Here is a 19,152-nt window from a genome sequence, read left to right on the forward strand (position 1 = left end):
TGGCCCAAAGCAAAACCAAGGGGGAGTTACTACACTACCTAAAAATAAAATAAAAAATCTTTTTGGTATTTTCTCTAGACTAACTTCCCTCAAGAAAATTGTCTAAAGGATCCGTCATTAGGAAGAGTCTCTATATTCCCTTTTTTTCTCGACTTAGTCCCTCAAGAACCCCGCCGAAAGAGATCCGTCGTCGGGACAAGTCACTTACCTATTTTAACTTACCTAATGAACAATTACTCAAAACACCAAAACAATCAAAGAAAAACAAAACAAACTCAAACAGTTAATTGTTACAAATACATACATACAGTGAAGTATCCCCCACCCCACACTTAAATTGTAGACATGTCCTCGTGGCTTAAAAATTTAAAGAACAGTGAGGTAAAGGAACTTCCCTAGAGGATCACTTCTGATCGGAGACGGTGTCTGGGTTCACATTGCAAGCACGACCTAGAGCTCTCAGCCAGCCTAAGAATTTCTTCTCCGACTTCACCTGCCAGTCAGCCACCGCGTCTACGCGGGCACCCAAATCAGTGACTGAGGTACGCAACCCAGCCATCTCTTGCTCCAAATATGTCATGCAGGTACTTCGGTGGAGCTGTGATGGGCCCGCCTCTTCAACTCTTGGAGGTGGTGGGACCTCAGCTGCCTCAGCATCATCATCATCATCATCATCAGATTCATCATCTGATTCATCAACATTCACCACCGGCTCCATCCCAATTATGATTTTTCTTGCCAAGAACGGGGCTTTTAGTGGTAATTTCCCATCAATTCTAAGGTCTTCAAGGACTCTAGCAAGGCGGCATAGCCTGGTGACTAGAGAAGGGAAGTAGAAGCCTTTGAGCAACTCAGGTGATCTAATGAGCATCTCGTCATGGAGAAGCCGGGCCACATCAAAATCCCTGTAAGCCATGAAACAGTAGATTGTTGACGCCCGTGGTAGATTGACATCAGTCGTGTTGCTGGAAGGCAACAACCGACTGTTGATAATAGTTAGCCAATACTTAGCCTCCCAATTGATAGACTGGGAGTTAAGTGTGATCCTGGGCTTTATCCATATGTATTCTCTGTCTGGCACACAGATAGTTTCAAGAAGAGTTCCCCACAAGGCATTTGTTCGGCTAAAAGTACGATACTTATCAGTTTCTCCCCTGAATACTGGCAGCCGATAAACCCAGCGGATGGCCTCGATAGATGCATTTTCCGGAGTATTGCGCACATTAACAACCCCATTCATACGCTCCAGGCAGTTCATGTAGAACTCCCTGACCATCTGAACATTGGCCACCTCCAGTACCTCGAAAAAGATGTCCAGCTGACACCTCCTCAATTCATTGAAGATGTTCGGGCATTCCACCTCTAAGGCTTGTCTGTCAATATGCACCTCATGTAGCAATTTCTTTGCTGCCTTTGCATTGTATCTGTCCTCTGCCGGTTAGGAGACAAACCTAGTGCTGTCAAACTGTGGTGCACTGGCCTGACTCCTGGCTCTCGAGGAGCATCCCGGTCCACTAGTGGAGGACCTGGTGTTGCGTCTCTTCCTAGATAAACTCATTGTACCTGTCAAACAGAGAAACGCCTATTAGTGAGTGTGTGAAATGTGTGACTATGGGTGGTTGCTTAGACTTCACCATAACCATGTCACATTAGCCCTTATAACTCCATTGGGGCAATTTCCCAAACACCTTGTGGCAAGGCACTATCCTAACACATATAGCCCTCATGGGTACATCAAAACATCCCCCAAATCAAAGATACTACTACACCATCACACCCCACAATACTTCATTCAACACCCACAAATATACACCTTTCCAGCACATTAAACACATAGCCCATTCACCAACCATTCTCAAAAATGAAATTCACAAGAAAAACAAGAAAAAACTAACAAAAATCGACTAACATTACTACAACATTACAAATACTAGGCTAGCATATACTACAATAAAATACAAAAAGAAAAGAGAAGGGAGAGATGAGTATTACATACCTGGAAGGGTGAAGGAGTAAGAGGAATGGAGATGGGGGAAGTGGGACGAGTGAAGAAGAAGAAGAAGAGAGGGATTTGGGATTTTGGGGGGTTAGGGTTTAGAGAGAGAGAGAGGGATTGAGAGTTAGAGAGAGGGGTTAGTTGTTTATGGGGGGGGGGAGATTGTTTAAGTGGGGGTTATAAAATTAAAAAAAAAAGATAAAGAAAGAAAAACGGGAAAAAATAAAAGAAATTAAAAATACCTGGTACCCACCGCGGTCGACCGCAGTCCCACCGCGACCGCGGTGGGTTTAAAAATCGGAGGCAGAAAGGTTAGTCTCACCGCGGTCGTGGTGGGTTCGACGATGTTGAGGCAGAATGCCTGGCTTCTACCATGGTCGCGCCGCGGTGTTGACGCTATTTTTTTTATAGGAAGTTACAAAAAAACACTAACAACAACATTCGTGGGTTGCCTCCCACGCAACGCCTGATTTAACGTTGTGGCACGACACAGACAAGTGCATTTAAGGCTCGCTCGACCTCTGAGGTTCCATCAGGTGGATCTCTAACACTTCCTTTGGTTCTTTCATGCCTATGTATAGCTTCAATCTCTTCCCAATGACTCTAAATGTGTAAGAGTCTTTCTCCGAGGTAATCTCCACAGCTCCTGAAGGGAATACTTCTACCACTCGAAATGGACCAGACCATTGTGACTTAAGCTTACTAGGGAATAACCATAATCTTGAGTTATAGAGCAATACCATGTCTCCGGGTTTGAAATGTCGCTCAACAATGTTCTGGTCGTGTAACCTCTTTATTCTTTCCTTGTACAACCTTGTGCTCTCAAAAGCAAGATATCTGAACTCGTCAAGCTCATGCAATTCAGTGATTCTCGTTGTGCCTGCAGCCTCAATGTCTAGGTTCAGCTGTTTCAGTGCCCACCAAGCTTTATGTTCAAGTTCCACTGGCAAGTAGCAGGCCTTCCCAAACACCAACTTATATGGTGACATACCAATTGGTGTTTTAAAAGCAGTTCTATAAGCCCAGAGATCATCTATCTTTTTTGCCCAATCAGTTCTTGTGGCATTCATAGTCTTGGTTAGCACACTCTTTATCTCTCTGTTGGGCACTACAACCTGCCCACTAGTCTGGGGATGATATGGGGTAGCCACCTTGTGGCGTACATCATACTTTGCTAGCAACTTCTCGAAGGCTCTATTACAGAAGTGGGTGCCTCCGTCACTGATAATCGCTCTTGGTGTCCCAAAGTGGGTGAATATGTTCTTCTTCAAAAATCCCACCACCACTCTTGCATCATTAGTGGGCAACATTACAGCTTCTACCCATTTGGACACGTAATCCACAGCAACAAGTATGTACTTATTGCCAAAGGAGCTGACGAAGGGTCCCATGAAGTCAATCCCCCAGATATCAAACACTTCCACCTCTTGAATCGGGTTCATGGGCATCTCATGGCGACGGGAAATGTTCCCGGTTCACTGACATTCATTGCAGGCCTTCACCCATTGGTGCGCATCTTTAAACATTGTTGGCCAAAAGAAGCCGGCCTCTAGAACTTTTACAGTTGTCCTGACTCCTCCAAAATGCCCTCCATATGCCGATGCATGACATGCCTGCAAAACAGAAGATTGTTCTATCTCGGGGACACACCTCTGGATCATATTGTCAACACATATTTGAAACAGGTAAGGTTCATCCCAATAATACATGCGGCAGTCACGATAAAACTTTTTCTTTTGTACAGAGGAAATGTCATAGGGAACTATACCGCTGGCCAGGTAATTTCCAAAGTCTGCATACCATGGCACTTCCTCAAGACTAGTAGCGAGCAGCTGCTCGTCTGGAAAGGTCTCCAAAATATCCTCGACCTCAACTGATTTTTCAGCTCCCTCAAGTCGTGATAGATGATCAACGACTTGGTTTTCTGTGACCTTACGGTCACAAATTTCGAGGTCGAATTCTTGCAGTAGCAACACCCAACGAATCAGGCATAACTTAGACTCCTTCTTCTTAATCAAGTACCTAAGAGCTGCATGATTAGTGTATACAATTACCTTAGAGCCAATTAGGTACGATCTGAACTTGTCGAAAGCAAACACCATAGCCAACATCTCCTTTTCAGTCACAGTGTAGTTTAGCTGGGCTCCACTCAGCATTCTACTAGCATAGTAGATTGGATGCATTAGCTTGTCTTTCTGCTGTCCCAGCACTGCCCCCATTGCGTAGTCACTAGCGTCACACATTAGTTCGAAAGGTTGCTCCCACTAGGGGCAACAATGATAGGTGTTGTGAACAGCCTCTTTTTCAGCTCATCGAATGCTACCCTGCAATCATCAGAAAACAAGAAAGGGTGATCTTTTTCTAACAACTCACAAAGGGGGTTGGCAATTTTTGAGAAGTCTCTTATGAATCTCCGGTAAAAACCGGCATGCCCGAGGAAGCTCTTGATTGACTTGACTGAAGTTGGAGGGGGAAACTTTGCTATCATATCCACTTTAGCACGATCCACCTCAATTCCTTTGCTTGACACCCAGTGGCCCAAGACTATGCCTTCTTATACCATGAAATGACACTTCTCCCAATTAAGAACCAGGTTAGTCTCGATACATAGTTTTAGCACACGAGTCAGATTTATAAGGCACTCATCAAATGAGTTCCCCACTACTGAGAAATCATCCATGAACACCTCCATTATGTCCTCTACCATGTCAGTAAATATGGCCATCATGCACCTTTGGAATGTGGCGGGTGCATTACATAGGCCAAAGGGCATCCTCCAAAAGGCATAAATGTCATACGGGCAAATGAAGGAAGTCTTCTCTCTGTCCTATGGTGCAATAGAGATCTGATTGTACCCTAAGTACCCATCCAGAAAACAGAAGTGTGACCTCCCTGCCAATCTGTCTAACATCTGATCAGTGAAGGGAAGTGGGAAGTGGTCTTTTGGGGTGGCGAGATTTAACTTTCTGTAATCCATGCAAATTCTCCAGCCCGTGACGGTTCTCGTAGAGATCAGTTCATTATTTTCATTTTTAAATACCGTTATGCCACCCTTTTTAGGTACACATTGAACCGGGCTAACCCAGCTGCTGTCAGAGATTGAGAAAATGATTCTTGTATCTAACCATTTTATCATTTCTTTCTTCACCACTTCCTTCATATTGGGGTTCAGCCTTCTTTGGTGTTCCCTGGAAGGTTTGTCTCCCTCTTCCAACAGAATTTTGTGCATACAGTAGGCGGGGCTGATCCCCTTTACGTCTGTCATATTCCACCCAATGACAGTCGTATACTCTTTGAGTACCTGCAAAAGTTGTTGTGCCTGCACATCTAACAAACTAGATGAGATAATAACAGGTAATGTGGAGTCAGGTCCAAGGAACTCATACCTGATATGGGCTGGCAGTGGCTTTAACTCCAGCTTTGGTGGCTCTTCGATGGATGGCTTGGCTAGGGGAGTTTCTCAATTTTCCAGGTGTAGAGGCTCAAATTCAAGAGTTCTATCCCAAAACCCTCTGCCCTCTAATGCCAACACCCATTCCACCAGTTCTTCTCCATTTACCTCATCTAAATTCATCAGACATGCAGTAAGAGGGTCTTAATAGTCAGCATCTCAATCATCAGTCTCTACAATTACATTCACGACATCAATAAGATAGCAATTGGCAAATTCACTTGGTCGCCTCATAGATTTCTGCATATTGAATGTTATCTCTTCGTCGTTCAATCTCATCTTTAGCTCCTAGTCTCACAATCTATGGGAGTTATCCCAGTGGCCAAGAACGGCCTTCCCAAAATTATGGAAATCTCTTCATCCACTTTGTAGTCTAAGATCACAAAATCTGCAGGGAACACAAACTTCCCTACCTAAATCAACACTTCATCCAGGATACCAGAGGGTCTTTTTACAGTCCTGTCAGCCAGCTGCAACAACATGGAGGTGGGTCTAGCTCTTCCAATCCCCAGCCTCTTATAAATTGCCTGGGGTATAAGATTTATGTTGGCCCCTATATCGCACAGTGCCTTAGCAAAAGCAAAATTACCAATAGTGCATGAAATTGTAAATCTCCCTGGGTCAGACAGCTTTTCCGCAATTGGTCTAGTCACCACTGCACTACAGGTCTGAGTAAGAGTAAATGTGGCCAAGTCTTGGAAATCGAATTTTCCGAACATCAAGTCCTTCATCATTTTTGCATACCCAGACATCTCTTTCAAAGCATCAATCAATGGAATATTTACCTGGATTTGTTTCAGCATCTCCAAAAATTTCTTCTATTGCTCCTCTTTTTGGTACTTAACCAACCTTTGAGGGAATGGTGCAGGAGGTCTATTTTTTCCAATGATTTGGGATTGATCTTTGTCAGCTGCCACCTCAACGACTGGTTCTTACACTGTCTCAACTTCTTTCCCAGTCTCAATCTAAATGTTATTTTCTTCCTGGGCAGGCTGGACTATCACCTCTATCAGTTTCGTCGACTCATCCAGCTAAATAGGCACTGGTATGAGTGTCTCAGCCTGTCTGGTTTCTTGAGCCCTTTCTTGCTCTACATACAAATCTCTGCCATTACGTAGACTCACTACCATCAGCTGCTTTGGGCCTTGATCTTTTGGATTTATCTGGGTATCAACAGGTAATGTCCCATGAGGACGATTGTTCAGAGACATCGAAATTTGGCCCATCTGCATTTCAATATTCTTGATAGCTAAATTGTGTGAATCTACTCTTTCACTAATTTTTGCATTAGACCCAATAACCTACTGCATCATTGCCTCAAGTCTAGCAAACCCATCTTCTTGTCGTCCACCATGCTGCTGCTGAGGAGGGTGATACCCCTGTTGTTGATTCTGATTGTTATATCCTTGTGGCCTTGGGTAAGGTGCCATATTGTTAGGAGGTCTCATACCTCCCATGTTCCCATTGTTGAACTATGGCTGGACTGGCCTGTACGACTGATTTTGTTGGCCCTAATTCTGACCACCCTGTCTCTAGCCTCCATAATTAGACACATAGTTCATGTCTTCAGGGTAGTGATGATGATCATGTTCTGAATTCCACTGGTTATCAATTGGCTGACTAATGCAAGATGTGCACAAGCCCCCATTGGTAGTATCTACGATGTGTACCTGCTGCTTCTGCCCTGACTCTTCCACATTTTTAGTGAGTATATTCATCTGTGTCAATAAAGTGGCCATATTTTCAGCCATAGAGTTGGATGGATCTAAGGGCACTGAGTGAACCACTGGAGTGATAGGTGCATTCCTGGTTGTCCATCCCGAATTCTGCGTCATCTTATCAAGCAGACTCTAGCCTTCTCTCCATGTTTTGCTCAAAAATTCTCTAACAACTGAAGTATCAACAATGTTCTTCACGCTATCTGACAATCCCATGTAAAACCGCCACCCCAACATTAGATCTGGAATACCATGGTGCGAACATATAACCAACATCCCTTTGAAACGTTCCCATGTTTCATGCAGTGTATCCATTGGTCTCTATTTAAAACTCAAAATTTCATCAATTTGTTGAGCAGTCTTGTTGGGTCGGTGGAACCTGTTATGGAATTGCTTGACTAACTCCTCCCAAGTTATTATGGAATTTATGGGGAGTGAGTTTAGCCAGGTCTGGGCAACTCCTGTCACTGAGAATGGAAACAATAGCAACTTGATTGCTTTCGGAGTTATATTGGGCTGCCTTTGGGTTTTGCAGATTGACAGGAAATTCTTCAAGTGTTGTTGAGGATCTTCGACTTGTGACCCCGAAAATAGCCCCTTGTTTTGCAACAAGTGCAGCATGTTATTCGTGATTTGAAACGATTCAGCCTGTATCTGCGTGACTACAATCGATGTGGCCAGATTTTTAGCTGTGGGTTGTGCCCAGTCATAGAGAGCAGCCTCTGGCGCTATTGGTACAGTTGGGTCTACTTCGTGATCTCCCATGTCTGGTTCGAATTGTTCAGTTGTTTATTGTTGTTTGTTTTTATGGTTCGCCCGATTCAAGGCCTTGAAAACTTTCTTGGGATCTGATAATACTTCAAATACTTCACCAGTTATCGATGAATTTCTAGGCATACACCTGTACAACCAAGTCAACAGACGTTAAAATTTCAATGTATAGATTTGGTGTAGAGAAAATTGACTACACTAAGAATTTTTGTATTTCGTTCAATTGTAATTGATAACACCGTTAATTCCCCGGCAACTGTGCCAAAATTTGATCACACCCAACTATGCCTATTAAAAGGATACGCGGACGTTGCAAATATAATCTGAGTATTCAGCCCAGAGTCGAACCCATAAGGAATCAACCTATCAATTACTTTCGTTGGATTTACTAAATTCTACGGAATCAACTTCCCAAATGTTGCCAATAACAATTGATGGTGTTTTTACTAACTAAGAATGAAAGTAAATAAGCAACTGAAAACTAACTATGATTAAGTTGTAACCAATTAAGAGAAGGTTCTAAGGTTATGATTTCCCTTTTGATGGAATCCCTTCCATTTATATTTCATGTAGATTCACCAAATCATCTCTATCAATCATGAGCACTCCTATTACCGTAAATCTCTCCCGAGTAATCATGATAATTTACTAGACACACTCTCCCGAGATACGCTAGTTGACTTTGTTTATTACAACTCACTTTAGATTGCACCTAAGGCTTCGTTATCCTTAATCCCGCCTTTAAACCCGTAGTTATTGATCCCTCATATACTTTGGGAGTGGTGTTGTTCAACAACTGCCTAAATATACACTCTCTCCCGAGTTATGCACACTAAATAGGCATAGCTAATTGAGGATCCTGTCAATTAACTACAACAAACACGTAGTTGAACAAATAGAGATTAAACTGGCAAACTATATTAAAATCACAAGAATTTCACCCTTCAATAGGTTCCATCAAAACCCTAGACTAAGGAATTAGCTACTCATGACAAAACAAGATGAAAATACTAAACTATTCATAATGGGTAATTGCAAGAAAATAAAAGAGATAGAAAAACTCTAATGTTTGGTTGATCTTCTCACACTTGTTCTTGCCTCCAAAGTAGTCTAAAAACAAGCTTCAAACAATCTTGGGCGAGTTTCTATAGCTTATAAGGGTTTGGAACAAGTTTTCCCGAAGTTACACTTTGGTCCAAAAATTTCTGATGCGTGAACAGTGCACCGCGATCGCGGCAAGACCACGGCTCGATCGCGGTGGGAGCTGATCATTCTGCCTCAAGCTTTAGTCTGTCGAGGTGGAATTTGCTCAAGCCATTTTCTCGCTTCTTTGTGCTCGGGTACTTCTCGAGTGGGCGTTTTCTTCATATTATTGCCTCCAAAATATTCCGTGGTGCTTCCTCACTTAGAATATTTCCTGCAAAACAAAAGAACACCATTTAGAGCATTTTGTTGGCAATTTACCTATAAAACAACAATAAAGCATGGTACTATTAAGGTGTAAATATCATCTATATAGCCTAATATCATGTAGTTCGGTACTTTCTTTAAAAATATGTCTATATACTATGTATTGACACCTCTTGACTTCTTGATGAATTTATTTTCTTATATTTTGACTCCCTTTCATGAAAATCCTGGCTCTGCCATTGATCATAACCAATAAAATACAAGAATAACCAAGAATTGATTTAAGCCTTACATTAGCCAATAAAAGCGACTGTGCTAGAACCACGGGAATGGAGGGATGCCTTACACCTTCCCCTCGGTCAACAAAATTTCTTACGCAGTCTTATGTTTTCGTAGACAATAAATTAGGAATCAAACCTTCTATTTGACGAGGGATCCAAATAAAAGGTGACTTGGAACACCAAAACTCAATTCCAAATGGCGACTCTAAATAATAAATAACCCCTTTTCAAAACGTCACTTTAATTGGAAAACTCTTTCAACCCTCCGGGGTTGGCCGGTGGTAATTCATGTTACTTATGTCTTCCTTTGCTAACTCTACGAGTCTTTTTCATTATGCTTTTACTATGATATAAGAATGATCGTCAATCGTTACTGCTCAAAATTATCAGTAGATACACTGCCTCTAGCTTTATCCTCACCACTACTTGACCTGCAGCAATATTCCCATCCACCATATACTTGATATAACTTTTCTTTCCTCTAGAGAGAAAAAAAAGGTTTTGTATTGTAATGACCATCAGCTAATAAGGTTGCCTTGAAAATTAAGATAGTGGGGCCATAAATGGCATCTTAATTCTTGAAGATAAGATGGGAATAAGTCAATGAAAATATGCTATAAGAATAAAACTAGTACTACTAATATACTAGGGTCTGCCGTCCAAAAAATTACACTTGTGATCATAGCAAATGACATTCATTAAATTGAACTTATAATTTTTGTGGTCGTAAACTCCCGCGAGGATTCAAATTCAAAGATACGCACACAGAAACGCGACGAAAATTTATCTATCTATTTTATATTATACTAAAAGCGAAATATCGTTCGTCTTTTTTACTCTTTTAAAATAGAGTTTACATTAGACAAAATAATCACTGTTATCTTATTATTTTCCTAATATTTAGGATTGTTAAATTAACTGAAATTTTAATAAATTTTAGAAATTTAAATCTTTCCATGACTAAAATATTCTCAACATACTATAGAAGAAGTAATCACAACTAGGCGTTAATGATTACTTTAGTTTTCATTAAAAAAACATTTTTTTTAAAGAGAAATTCGTATTCTTTTATTTTCATAATAAAAATAAATTAGATTTGGAAAACCACATTGGGATGAAAAAATTAGCAATAAATACTCTCTGATATAATAAATAAAGCTTAATAATCCGAGCATCAAAGTTAGCCCCCAAACATCTTATTGTCGATATGTATATAATACTTTTCTTTTAAATTACCCATTGAAACAATGTCCTCGTAAGGCTAGTTTTAATGGAAAAGAGAAACTTGATAGTTTAACGGCGTGCATGATTTTGAAGAATTAGGAGAAAGAGAGATGAAGAAGACGACGTGCATAGATAGAAGAAGAAAGGAGGAAGAAGGCTCTGCTATGAAACCGTTTCATTGAAGCTTAGAAAGAAAAATGAAATACACATATATATACACCCCATATGCTTAGTTGTCACCAACTAATTAACCTCTCCACTAACTACTTACTTAAACTAACTAACCAACTTAAATAATACAAAGTACAGCTATTGCTTTAAGTCTTGTTACTCTCAATACTCCCCTCAAGCTAGGTGGTTCAAGTTAGGTGGTGCAAACACATTAAGCATCCCTAGCTTGGAACAAAGATATTCGTGCTGAACTCTGCTTAGCCATTTGGTTCGCAAATCTGTTGATTGCTCTTTGGTGGGAATGTACTCGGTTCTTATCAGTCCCTTTGTATTTTTTCTCTTACAAAGTGGCAGTCAATCTCTATGTGCTTGGTTCTCTCATGGAACACTGAATTGGCTGCTATTTGCATTGCTACTTTGCTGTCAATGTAAACCTCAACCGGAAGTTCCACCTTTATTTCAACTTCTTTGAACAGCCTCAAAATCCATGTTAGTTCTGCAATTGTGGATGCTAGGCTTCTATATTCTGACTCAGCTGAGCTTCTAGATACAGTACTTTATTTCTCGGACTTCCAAGATATTAGTGAATCACCAAGCTTGACAATGAAGCCTATTACAGATTTGCGAGAATGTGGACAGGCTGCCCAATCAGCGTCACAGTAGGCTATGACTTTTTTGTCTGCTTTACTTGACAGAAGTACTCCTTGCCCAGGATGGTTTTTTACATACTTGACCACTCCTAGAGCAACTTCAAGATGTGATTTCTTTGGTTGATGCAGAAATTGACTTAAGGTTTGCACACTGAATGCAATTTTTGGTCTTGTTATGGTTAAGTAGAGTAGTTTGCCTATAAGCATTTGATAGGAACTTGCATCAAATAGTAACTCATCCTCCCCCTGGCATGGACCAGCCAAGTGATCATCCAACTCTTTAGTAGTGAGCCTTGCATTTGTTTCAAGTGGTGTAGTTGCTGGCTTTGTTGCTCCCAGTCCTAGTTCAGAGATAAGCTCTAGAGTGAATTTTCTCTGGTGCATTAAGATTCCCTGCTTGAACCTTGCAAATTCAATCCCTAAGAAGTATCTTAACTCTCCTAGGTCCTTCATTTTGAAGGTCTGCTGTAAAGAAGATTTGGCTTCTCTAATCAATGCTAGATTGTTGCTAGTAATTAGCATATCAAGACTAGGATAAGTACAAAGTCACCTCCTGATCCTTTGATGAACAGAGAACGATCATGTTGACTCTGAGTAAAACCAAAGTGTAACACAACCGCGGAAAGTTTTGCATTCCACTATCTAGGGGCCTGCTTGAGACCATATAAGAATTTGATGAGTCTGCATACCTGCTGCCCCCTGGCTCACAAAGCCCTAAGGCAGGTCTATGTAGATCTCATCATAAAGATCACCTTGGAGAAAAGCATTTGACACATTCATTTGATGAATGTGCCAATGTTGCATAGCAGCAATGGAAAGAATAGTTTTGACTATAACTATTTTGACAACAGGAGAAAAGATCTTCTGATAGTCAATGCCTTCTCTTTGGTTATAGCCTTTGGCAACTAGCCTGGCTTAGAACCTGTCAATTTCACCAAATGCCCTATACTTTATCTTGTACACCCATTGCATCCAATGAGTTTCTTACCATGAGGTAAGGGCACAACATTCCATGTATGATTATCCTCTAAAGTAGCAATCTCAGACTTCATAGCAGCTACCCATCTGAGATCCTTGATTGCTTCAACATAAGAAACAGGTTCAACTTCAAGAGAGGAAGAAGCAATGGAAGCCTGATAATGAGGAGACAGGTGATCACAGGACAGATAGGTTGATAGGCCATAAGGAGTATGTTAATTGGCATGAAGAGAAATAAAGTCCTTCATCCATAATGGTGGATGCTTGTCTCTAGCTGATCTTCTAAGGGCAGGACGACTAACTTGAGAGACATCAACACCTGGTGATATATCAGCTGGTAATGATCTTGCACTTGAGTCGGTGCTGCTAGGAGAGGAAGAGCTTGCATGTGGTGAGACTGAAGAGTCATGTGCAGTAGAATTCTGGTTGGGTTCTGCTGAAGCATCTTGAGCATTCCATCACTTAGTAACATTGGTAAGACAGAAGAAGATGTATTAGGAAACACAGACTGTTTGTAAGAGGAGAACTGCTGAAATGGGAAGATAACTTCCCTGAGTGTTACATCTCTGTTAACAAAAAAGGAGTTAGTTGACAAGTTAAGAAGAATGTATCCCTTATGTGAAGAAGAGTAGCCCATGTGAACAGCAATGATAGCTGTTGGTTGAAGCTTATCAGCCTTATTGACAATCTTGGCATAACACAAGCAACCTAGGACCCTGAGGTGTCCAAGCAATGGCTTCTTTCTGTACAATAACTCATAAGGAGACATGTGACTTAGTTGTGAAGATGGCATCCTATTGATAAGATAAATATCTGCCAACACACAGTGCCCCCAAAACTTTAAAGGAATGCAACTTTGAAACCTTAGAGCTCTGCATACTTCTAGAATATGCCTATGTTTTCTCTCAACAACTCCATTTTGCTGAGGAGTATAAAGACAAGTTCTTTGATGGATAAGGCCAAGGTTTGTGAACAAAGTATGGCAGACAGAATTGACAAATTCAGATCCATTATCAGTCCTAACACACTTAACTTGTTTTGTCAAACTGAGTTTTCACATACATCAGGAAATCATGTAGGACAACACATACATCTGACTTGAGTTTTAAGAGAAAAATCCAAGTCATTCTAGAGTAGTCATCTACTACAGTTAAGAAATATCTATTGCCATCAATAGTTGTAGTGCTATAGGGTCCCCATACATCCAAATGTAGTAAGTAAAAGGAAGCTACACTTTTATTTGTACTGCTGGGAAAATGTAGTATAGTCAATCGAGCACATGGACAAACAGAGCAGTTTTTTACAATAGAAATACAGCTTTCCTATTTTATTGAAAATAGTTTGTTTAGGACTGAGGAAGACACATGACCAAGTCTTTTGTGCCAATCCACATATGTAGGTGTTCTCTTAGAGAGTATATCCTCATTCTGTGTGGCTGCTAGTGATGTTTCTGCAGCATGCTTGTTGACAGTTAATGAGTTCCAAGAGGGTAATATGTAAAGACCTTTATCTTCTCTACCAATCGCCTTCACCCTCACACTGAAGAGATCCTGGAATATGCAAAAATCAGGATAAAAGGCAACCAAACACTGCAGCTCTTTGGTTACCTTTGATACAGACATCAAGTTAAAGTTGAATTGTGGTATATGAAGCACATTTTTGATAATACTCTTGTCTGAGATAGCACTAGTACCAATATGTTTAACATATGAAACACCACCATTAGGTAGGAATACCTTCTTAGAGTAAGGAGGATCAATTGTGTTAAACGAGGTTAACAGGCTAAGATCAGAGACAATGTGATCAGTTGTACCTGTGTCAATAATCCACTCTTGAATATTATTAGTAGCTAAGAATGTAGTACTTATACCTGCAACATTGGCAGTAGATGAAGAGCTGGATTCCTTGTTGAGAAACTGAAGTATTTGATCATACTGATCCCTAGTAAGAGTTAATAGAGCCTGTGTAAATTCCTGATTCATTGATGCAGATGAAGCTGCAGCATTGCCTGTAGTATTGCCCTCTGTAAGGTGAAGGTGAGATGCTTCTGGAATGCAGCATGTAGTCACACACATTTGAGGTGTGGAATTCTTTACAACATTAGTAGTTTCAGAAAACACATTGTAAGCATTACTGACAGTGGTAGGTGCTCCCCCTTCCTTCTTGTATTTGTAGTCAGGTGGATAGCCAATGATCCAATTCTCTTTGCTATGTTTCTTAAGCTTGCAAAACTCACATTGTATGTTATAATTTTTCCTGAATTTCTGATCTATAGTTGGTTTAGAACTATAAAATGCTATAGATTCATAGTGACTAGCATATTCATTAGGTAGAGGACCTGGAATGCCAGATGTGGCTGCTACAGCTCTTTGACTTTCATCACTAACTAGCATAGCATAAGCTTGATTCAGAAATGGTACTGGCTTCATCATAAGTATTTGGCTGCGTGCTTGCGAATAGGAATCATTCAAGACCATGAGAAATTGATAAAGTTTCTGTTTGTGCAAATACACAATAAAATCCCTAGACTTAACACAGTCACAACCAGGTTTAGGCACTAATGCTTCAGCTTCACCCCAAAGATCTTTAAGCTTAGAATAGTAAATAGAAACAGAGGAGGTACCTTGACTGAGAGTAGCAATTTCTCTGTGCAAATTGTAGCATCGAGTGTCATTTACCTTATCAAATCGCTCTTATAGATCCATCCATACTGCATGTACATTGGCGGCATAAGCGATTCCCCTGATTAGGTTTGGAGCAACTACATTCATTAGCCATGAAAGCACAATTACATTGCACCTTTCCCACTGATACCAATATTTTTCACGAAATCGTTCCTTTTTCCATCTGCCATCCACAATTCCGAGCTTGTTTCGATCAAGCAAAGCAATTCTCATAGATCGATACCACAACGAGAAGTTGTCCGTACATGTAAGTTGAAAAGCGATAAGAGAAATTCCACTGGTATCTCCAGGAGCGAGATACAGAGGATGAGTAGCAGTGACTGTAACTCCTTCTTCAAATTCATCATCCGATGAGATTTGAGAATTATCAGCTATAGTAGTTGTATTTCCTAAATCTAAATCATTTTCTGCCATTGTTGAACATATTAGGGTTTCGATGAAGAAATTGAGCAAAAACAACAAAAAACGAAATTGAGAGGAGAATTCAGAGAATGTAAAGCAGGTGTTGGATCGAATTGATTATGAGCTACAATCCATAGCTCTGTGCTCTAATACCATGAAGAATTAAGATAAAGAGAGATGAAGAAGACGACATGCAGAGATAGAAGAAGAAAGGAGGAAGAAGGCTCTGCTATGAAACTGTTTCATTGAAGCTTAGATAGAAAAATGAAATACACGTAACTTCTATATACACTCCATATGCTTAGGTGTCACCAACCAATTAACCTCTCCACTAACTACTTACTTAAACTAACTAACCAACTTAAATAATACAAAGTACATCTATTGGTTTGTCTTGTTACTCTCAACAAATTTACTTCTTGGATTTCCCTTTTTGATTTGCCTGAATTTGTCTTTCTTGTCTAGAGAGGCAAATAAGCAAAACGTCATATAAGTAGCTTAAAAGAAAGGAAAAAAGGGATCTACTTGACAACTCTCTTTGACCCAGAAACCTATTTATCTTTTTTTTCCTTTTTGCCTTTTCTCCCTATTTTTTCCTCGTATAGTAAGAATGAAAGCCTCAATTATTACTGCCTCAACGTTTCATATTCCTTAATAAATGCAGACAAGGAAGTTTACTGCTGGTTTATTAATTTAATAATTGCTTCTTTATGACACCAAATAACATAATTGTAGTTTACAAAGAATTTAGAGAGTCAAGAACTTCAAACGGCTTAAAGCACTAGGAAAAGCAAAGAATGTTTTCTTCAACTTCCCCTCACTATCTGATTATAAAATGCATGTCTTTGTATTTTTCGGTTCTATGGATAACTAAATTGCACTCTCTAAATCTCTTCCCAATTTATAATGGTTATTGAAGGATGTTTTCAGTGTGTGTTGGTTGTGCTTGGTGTGTTTAGCAAGGGTAGGTTAAAGGTGCTTTGTACTAACAATTGTCGTAATTGGAAAATGTTACTTCTGTTATTTAGCATTCCTCAACACATTATAGGAATTTATTTTGGTCGATACCAAAAGGAATGTGAAGAGTTCTCAAGCTTGTAAGATAAATCCTCGAATAAGTCCTCAGGCTTGCAAGATAAAAGGTCTTTTTGCTTTTTCGTTTTTCCCTTTTATATTTATTCATTATATTTGAAATTTGTTCTTTTTTGTTCACTATTTTTTCTTCTCTCTTAGGTAACAAAACTAAATTTTCTTGACGATTTTTGGCTTTTTGAAGAAATTATAAAAAAAAATGCACGAGCCAATCACAAATTAACCTGTAATGTATCTAGAGCAAGAGCTTTATATAAGTCCAACATGAACATTTGATATACTCCCTATTTACATGTTGAATTTGATTATCTTCTAAAATAAATTATAATATGTTTAAATAAAAAATATTTTCTCTAATATATAGTATTATTTATGTATACCTGATAATAGAGTGAGGTGTATAAAGCTCTTTATAATAGTATTCATGTACTTTGAAGTTTTGTATACGAAATGTAGTATTAAATATTTATATGTTACTTTTAGATAAAAATTTACTCACATCAAGTTATGTTCTATGAATTATAAAATGAGTTTTGAAGAACTTATAGCGACAATCTATGTGAAAAAAAGTAAACTGATTGTACTTTGTTTCAAGCCAATACGTCTTTGGTAATTCGTTTGAATACTCATTTAGCTATTAATTACTACTACAATATGTTAGTATTAATTAAACAAAAGATAACCGCAGAAAATAAGAAAGGGCCAACAAAGGTTGGTGTGATCAAGATAGTGTGAGTTAGTATTTGTAATGTGATAGTGAATGTTCATCAATTTCCTTTTTTTGGTCAATGTTGAGTTCTCGGTCAAGGACGTTAATGAAAAATAATAAGTTTTAAATATCTTTTTGTAATCTAATAGTATTATGAAATTATTATTTTATAAATTTAATGAGATCTTTTACGACCACGCGAAGCGCGAGCAAATTAACTAGTATAAGAATAATATACTAAAACTAGTACTACTAGTATACGATAGCGTATGCCGTCCAAAAAATTGCACGTGTGATTATGGCAAATGACACATTCATTAAATTGAACTTATAATTTTTGTGGTCATAAACTCCCGCGAGGATTCAAATTCGAAGATACACATAGAAAAAAAAGGGAGACGAAATTAAGGCCTTGTTTGTCCATAATTTTTTTTTTCAAAAATATATTTGTCCATAAAATTTTATAAGTTTTTGAAAAAAAATTCGAAAATGAGTTTTTTTTCAAAAATTACTTTTTAAAATTTTTAAGAAAAATTTTCTTCCTCACTCGCAAAAGTGCAATATTTTTTCACGTGAAATATGTGTCCAAACATAATTTCAAATTTCAAATACCATTTTTCAACTTAACTTCAAATACAAATTTTTTTCAAATATATATTTTTCCTGTATATAACGGAAAAGAGAACTTGGATGTTTCACGGAGTGCATGATTTGCTTCTTGGATTTTCCTTTTTGATTTGTCTGAAATTGTCTTGTCTAAAGTGGCAAATAAGCAAAACGTCACATAAGTAGCCAAAAAGAAAGGGAAAAAAGGAAAATCTTATATGATTCTTCCGGCAGAAGGTTCTTTTATTTACTTTCTTGACAAATGTAACTTTCAAGTCCGCTGTATAAAAATACATCTCAAGATCAAGTGTAATCTGATACAAATAAACGTCATTTGGTTAATCGTTAACGCATTGAAAACTTGTTATTCAAACGCAATAAATATAATCTTTACTTGAATAGTACGATAAGCAAAAAAGTATATATATATATATATATATTACAAACAACAAGTTGAAAAGAATAGGAAGATACCCGTGGAGTGACTATATTAGAATTACCTATACTCCCGAATTTTATCAAAAAATTAAAAATTTGTGACACCTTAATAGTTTGTCCCTAGTACTCTCTTCCCCGCCACATGCCATGCCATTGTCAACTTGAAAAAAGTCTAAAATTTTATATATTGGAGTAGTTGGTTTAACATAAAGTAGGAATAGATAATGTGTTAGGGATAGCTAGAAAACATTAAGGCCCGTTTGTCTAGATTTTTTTTTAATTTCTAAAAAAAAACTAAAAAATGTGTTTGTTTATGAAATTTTACAAGTTATTAGAAATTTTTTGTCACTCACAAAATTGTAATATTTTTTCAAGTGAAATGCATGTCCAGACATAATTTCAAATTTCAGATACCATTTTTCAATTTGACTCCAAATACTACTCTTTTTTTTTCAAAAATTACAATTTTTATGTCCAAACACCTACTAAGTAGCACTCCTAGAGAGTGTTTGAATTAGCTTATTTTAAGTGTTTATTAGCTTTTAAGCACTTTTTTTTTAATTTTTGTATT

The 19,152-nt window shown here is 38.6% G+C and overlaps 2 protein-coding genes across 2 annotated transcripts; both read right to left on the reverse strand.

Annotated features, from left to right (window-relative positions):
* Positions 1-7,297: 7,297 nt before the first annotated feature.
* LOC138874176 (uncharacterized mitochondrial protein AtMg00810-like) lies at positions 7,298-12,194 on the reverse strand. The gene is made up of 3 exons (XM_070152690.1): positions 11,615-12,194; positions 11,367-11,518; positions 7,298-7,486 (listed from the first exon to the last, which is right to left on the reverse strand). The coding sequence occupies exons 1-3, from the start codon at positions 12,192-12,194 to the stop codon at positions 7,298-7,300; spliced, it is 921 nt and encodes a 306-aa protein (XP_070008791.1).
* Positions 12,195-13,861: 1,667 nt separating this feature from the next.
* LOC138886407 (uncharacterized) lies at positions 13,862-16,120 on the reverse strand. Its single transcript, XM_070167521.1, has 2 exons — positions 14,521-16,120; positions 13,862-14,200 (listed from the first exon to the last, which is right to left on the reverse strand). The coding sequence occupies exons 1-2, from the start codon at positions 15,125-15,127 to the stop codon at positions 14,166-14,168; spliced, it is 642 nt and encodes a 213-aa protein (XP_070023622.1). The 5' UTR covers positions 15,128-16,120; the 3' UTR covers positions 13,862-14,165.
* Positions 16,121-19,152: the final 3,032 nt, after the last annotated feature.

The sequence above is a fragment of the Nicotiana sylvestris genome, chromosome 1, assembly GCF_000393655.2.
Source record: "Nicotiana sylvestris chromosome 1, ASM39365v2, whole genome shotgun sequence".
In the NCBI taxonomy this organism is placed as follows: Eukaryota; Viridiplantae; Streptophyta; class Magnoliopsida; order Solanales; family Solanaceae; genus Nicotiana; species Nicotiana sylvestris.

Bases quoted from the DNA above. Each gene is read 5' to 3' on its own strand.
- LOC138886407 (XM_070167521.1), bottom strand. From the start codon at position 15,127: ATGGTCTTGAATGATTCCTATTCGCAAGCACGCAGCCAAATACTTATG. The intron at 14,201-14,520 runs GTATAAGTACTA...TGCATATTCCAG, and splicing joins ATCTACTGCCAATGTTGCAG to GATCTCTTCAGTGTGAGGGT.
- LOC138874176 (XM_070152690.1), bottom strand. From the start codon at position 12,194: ATGCTAATTACTAGCAACAATCTAGCATTGATTAGAGAAGCCAAATCT. The intron at 11,519-11,614 runs GTGATTCACTAA...CCACAATTGCAG, and splicing joins AGGCTTCATTGTCAAGCTTG to AACTAACATGGATTTTGAGG. The intron at 7,487-11,366 runs GTAAGAGAAAAA...AGTTTTAAATAG, and splicing joins TAGAGATTGACTGCCACTTT to AGACCAATGGATACACTGCA.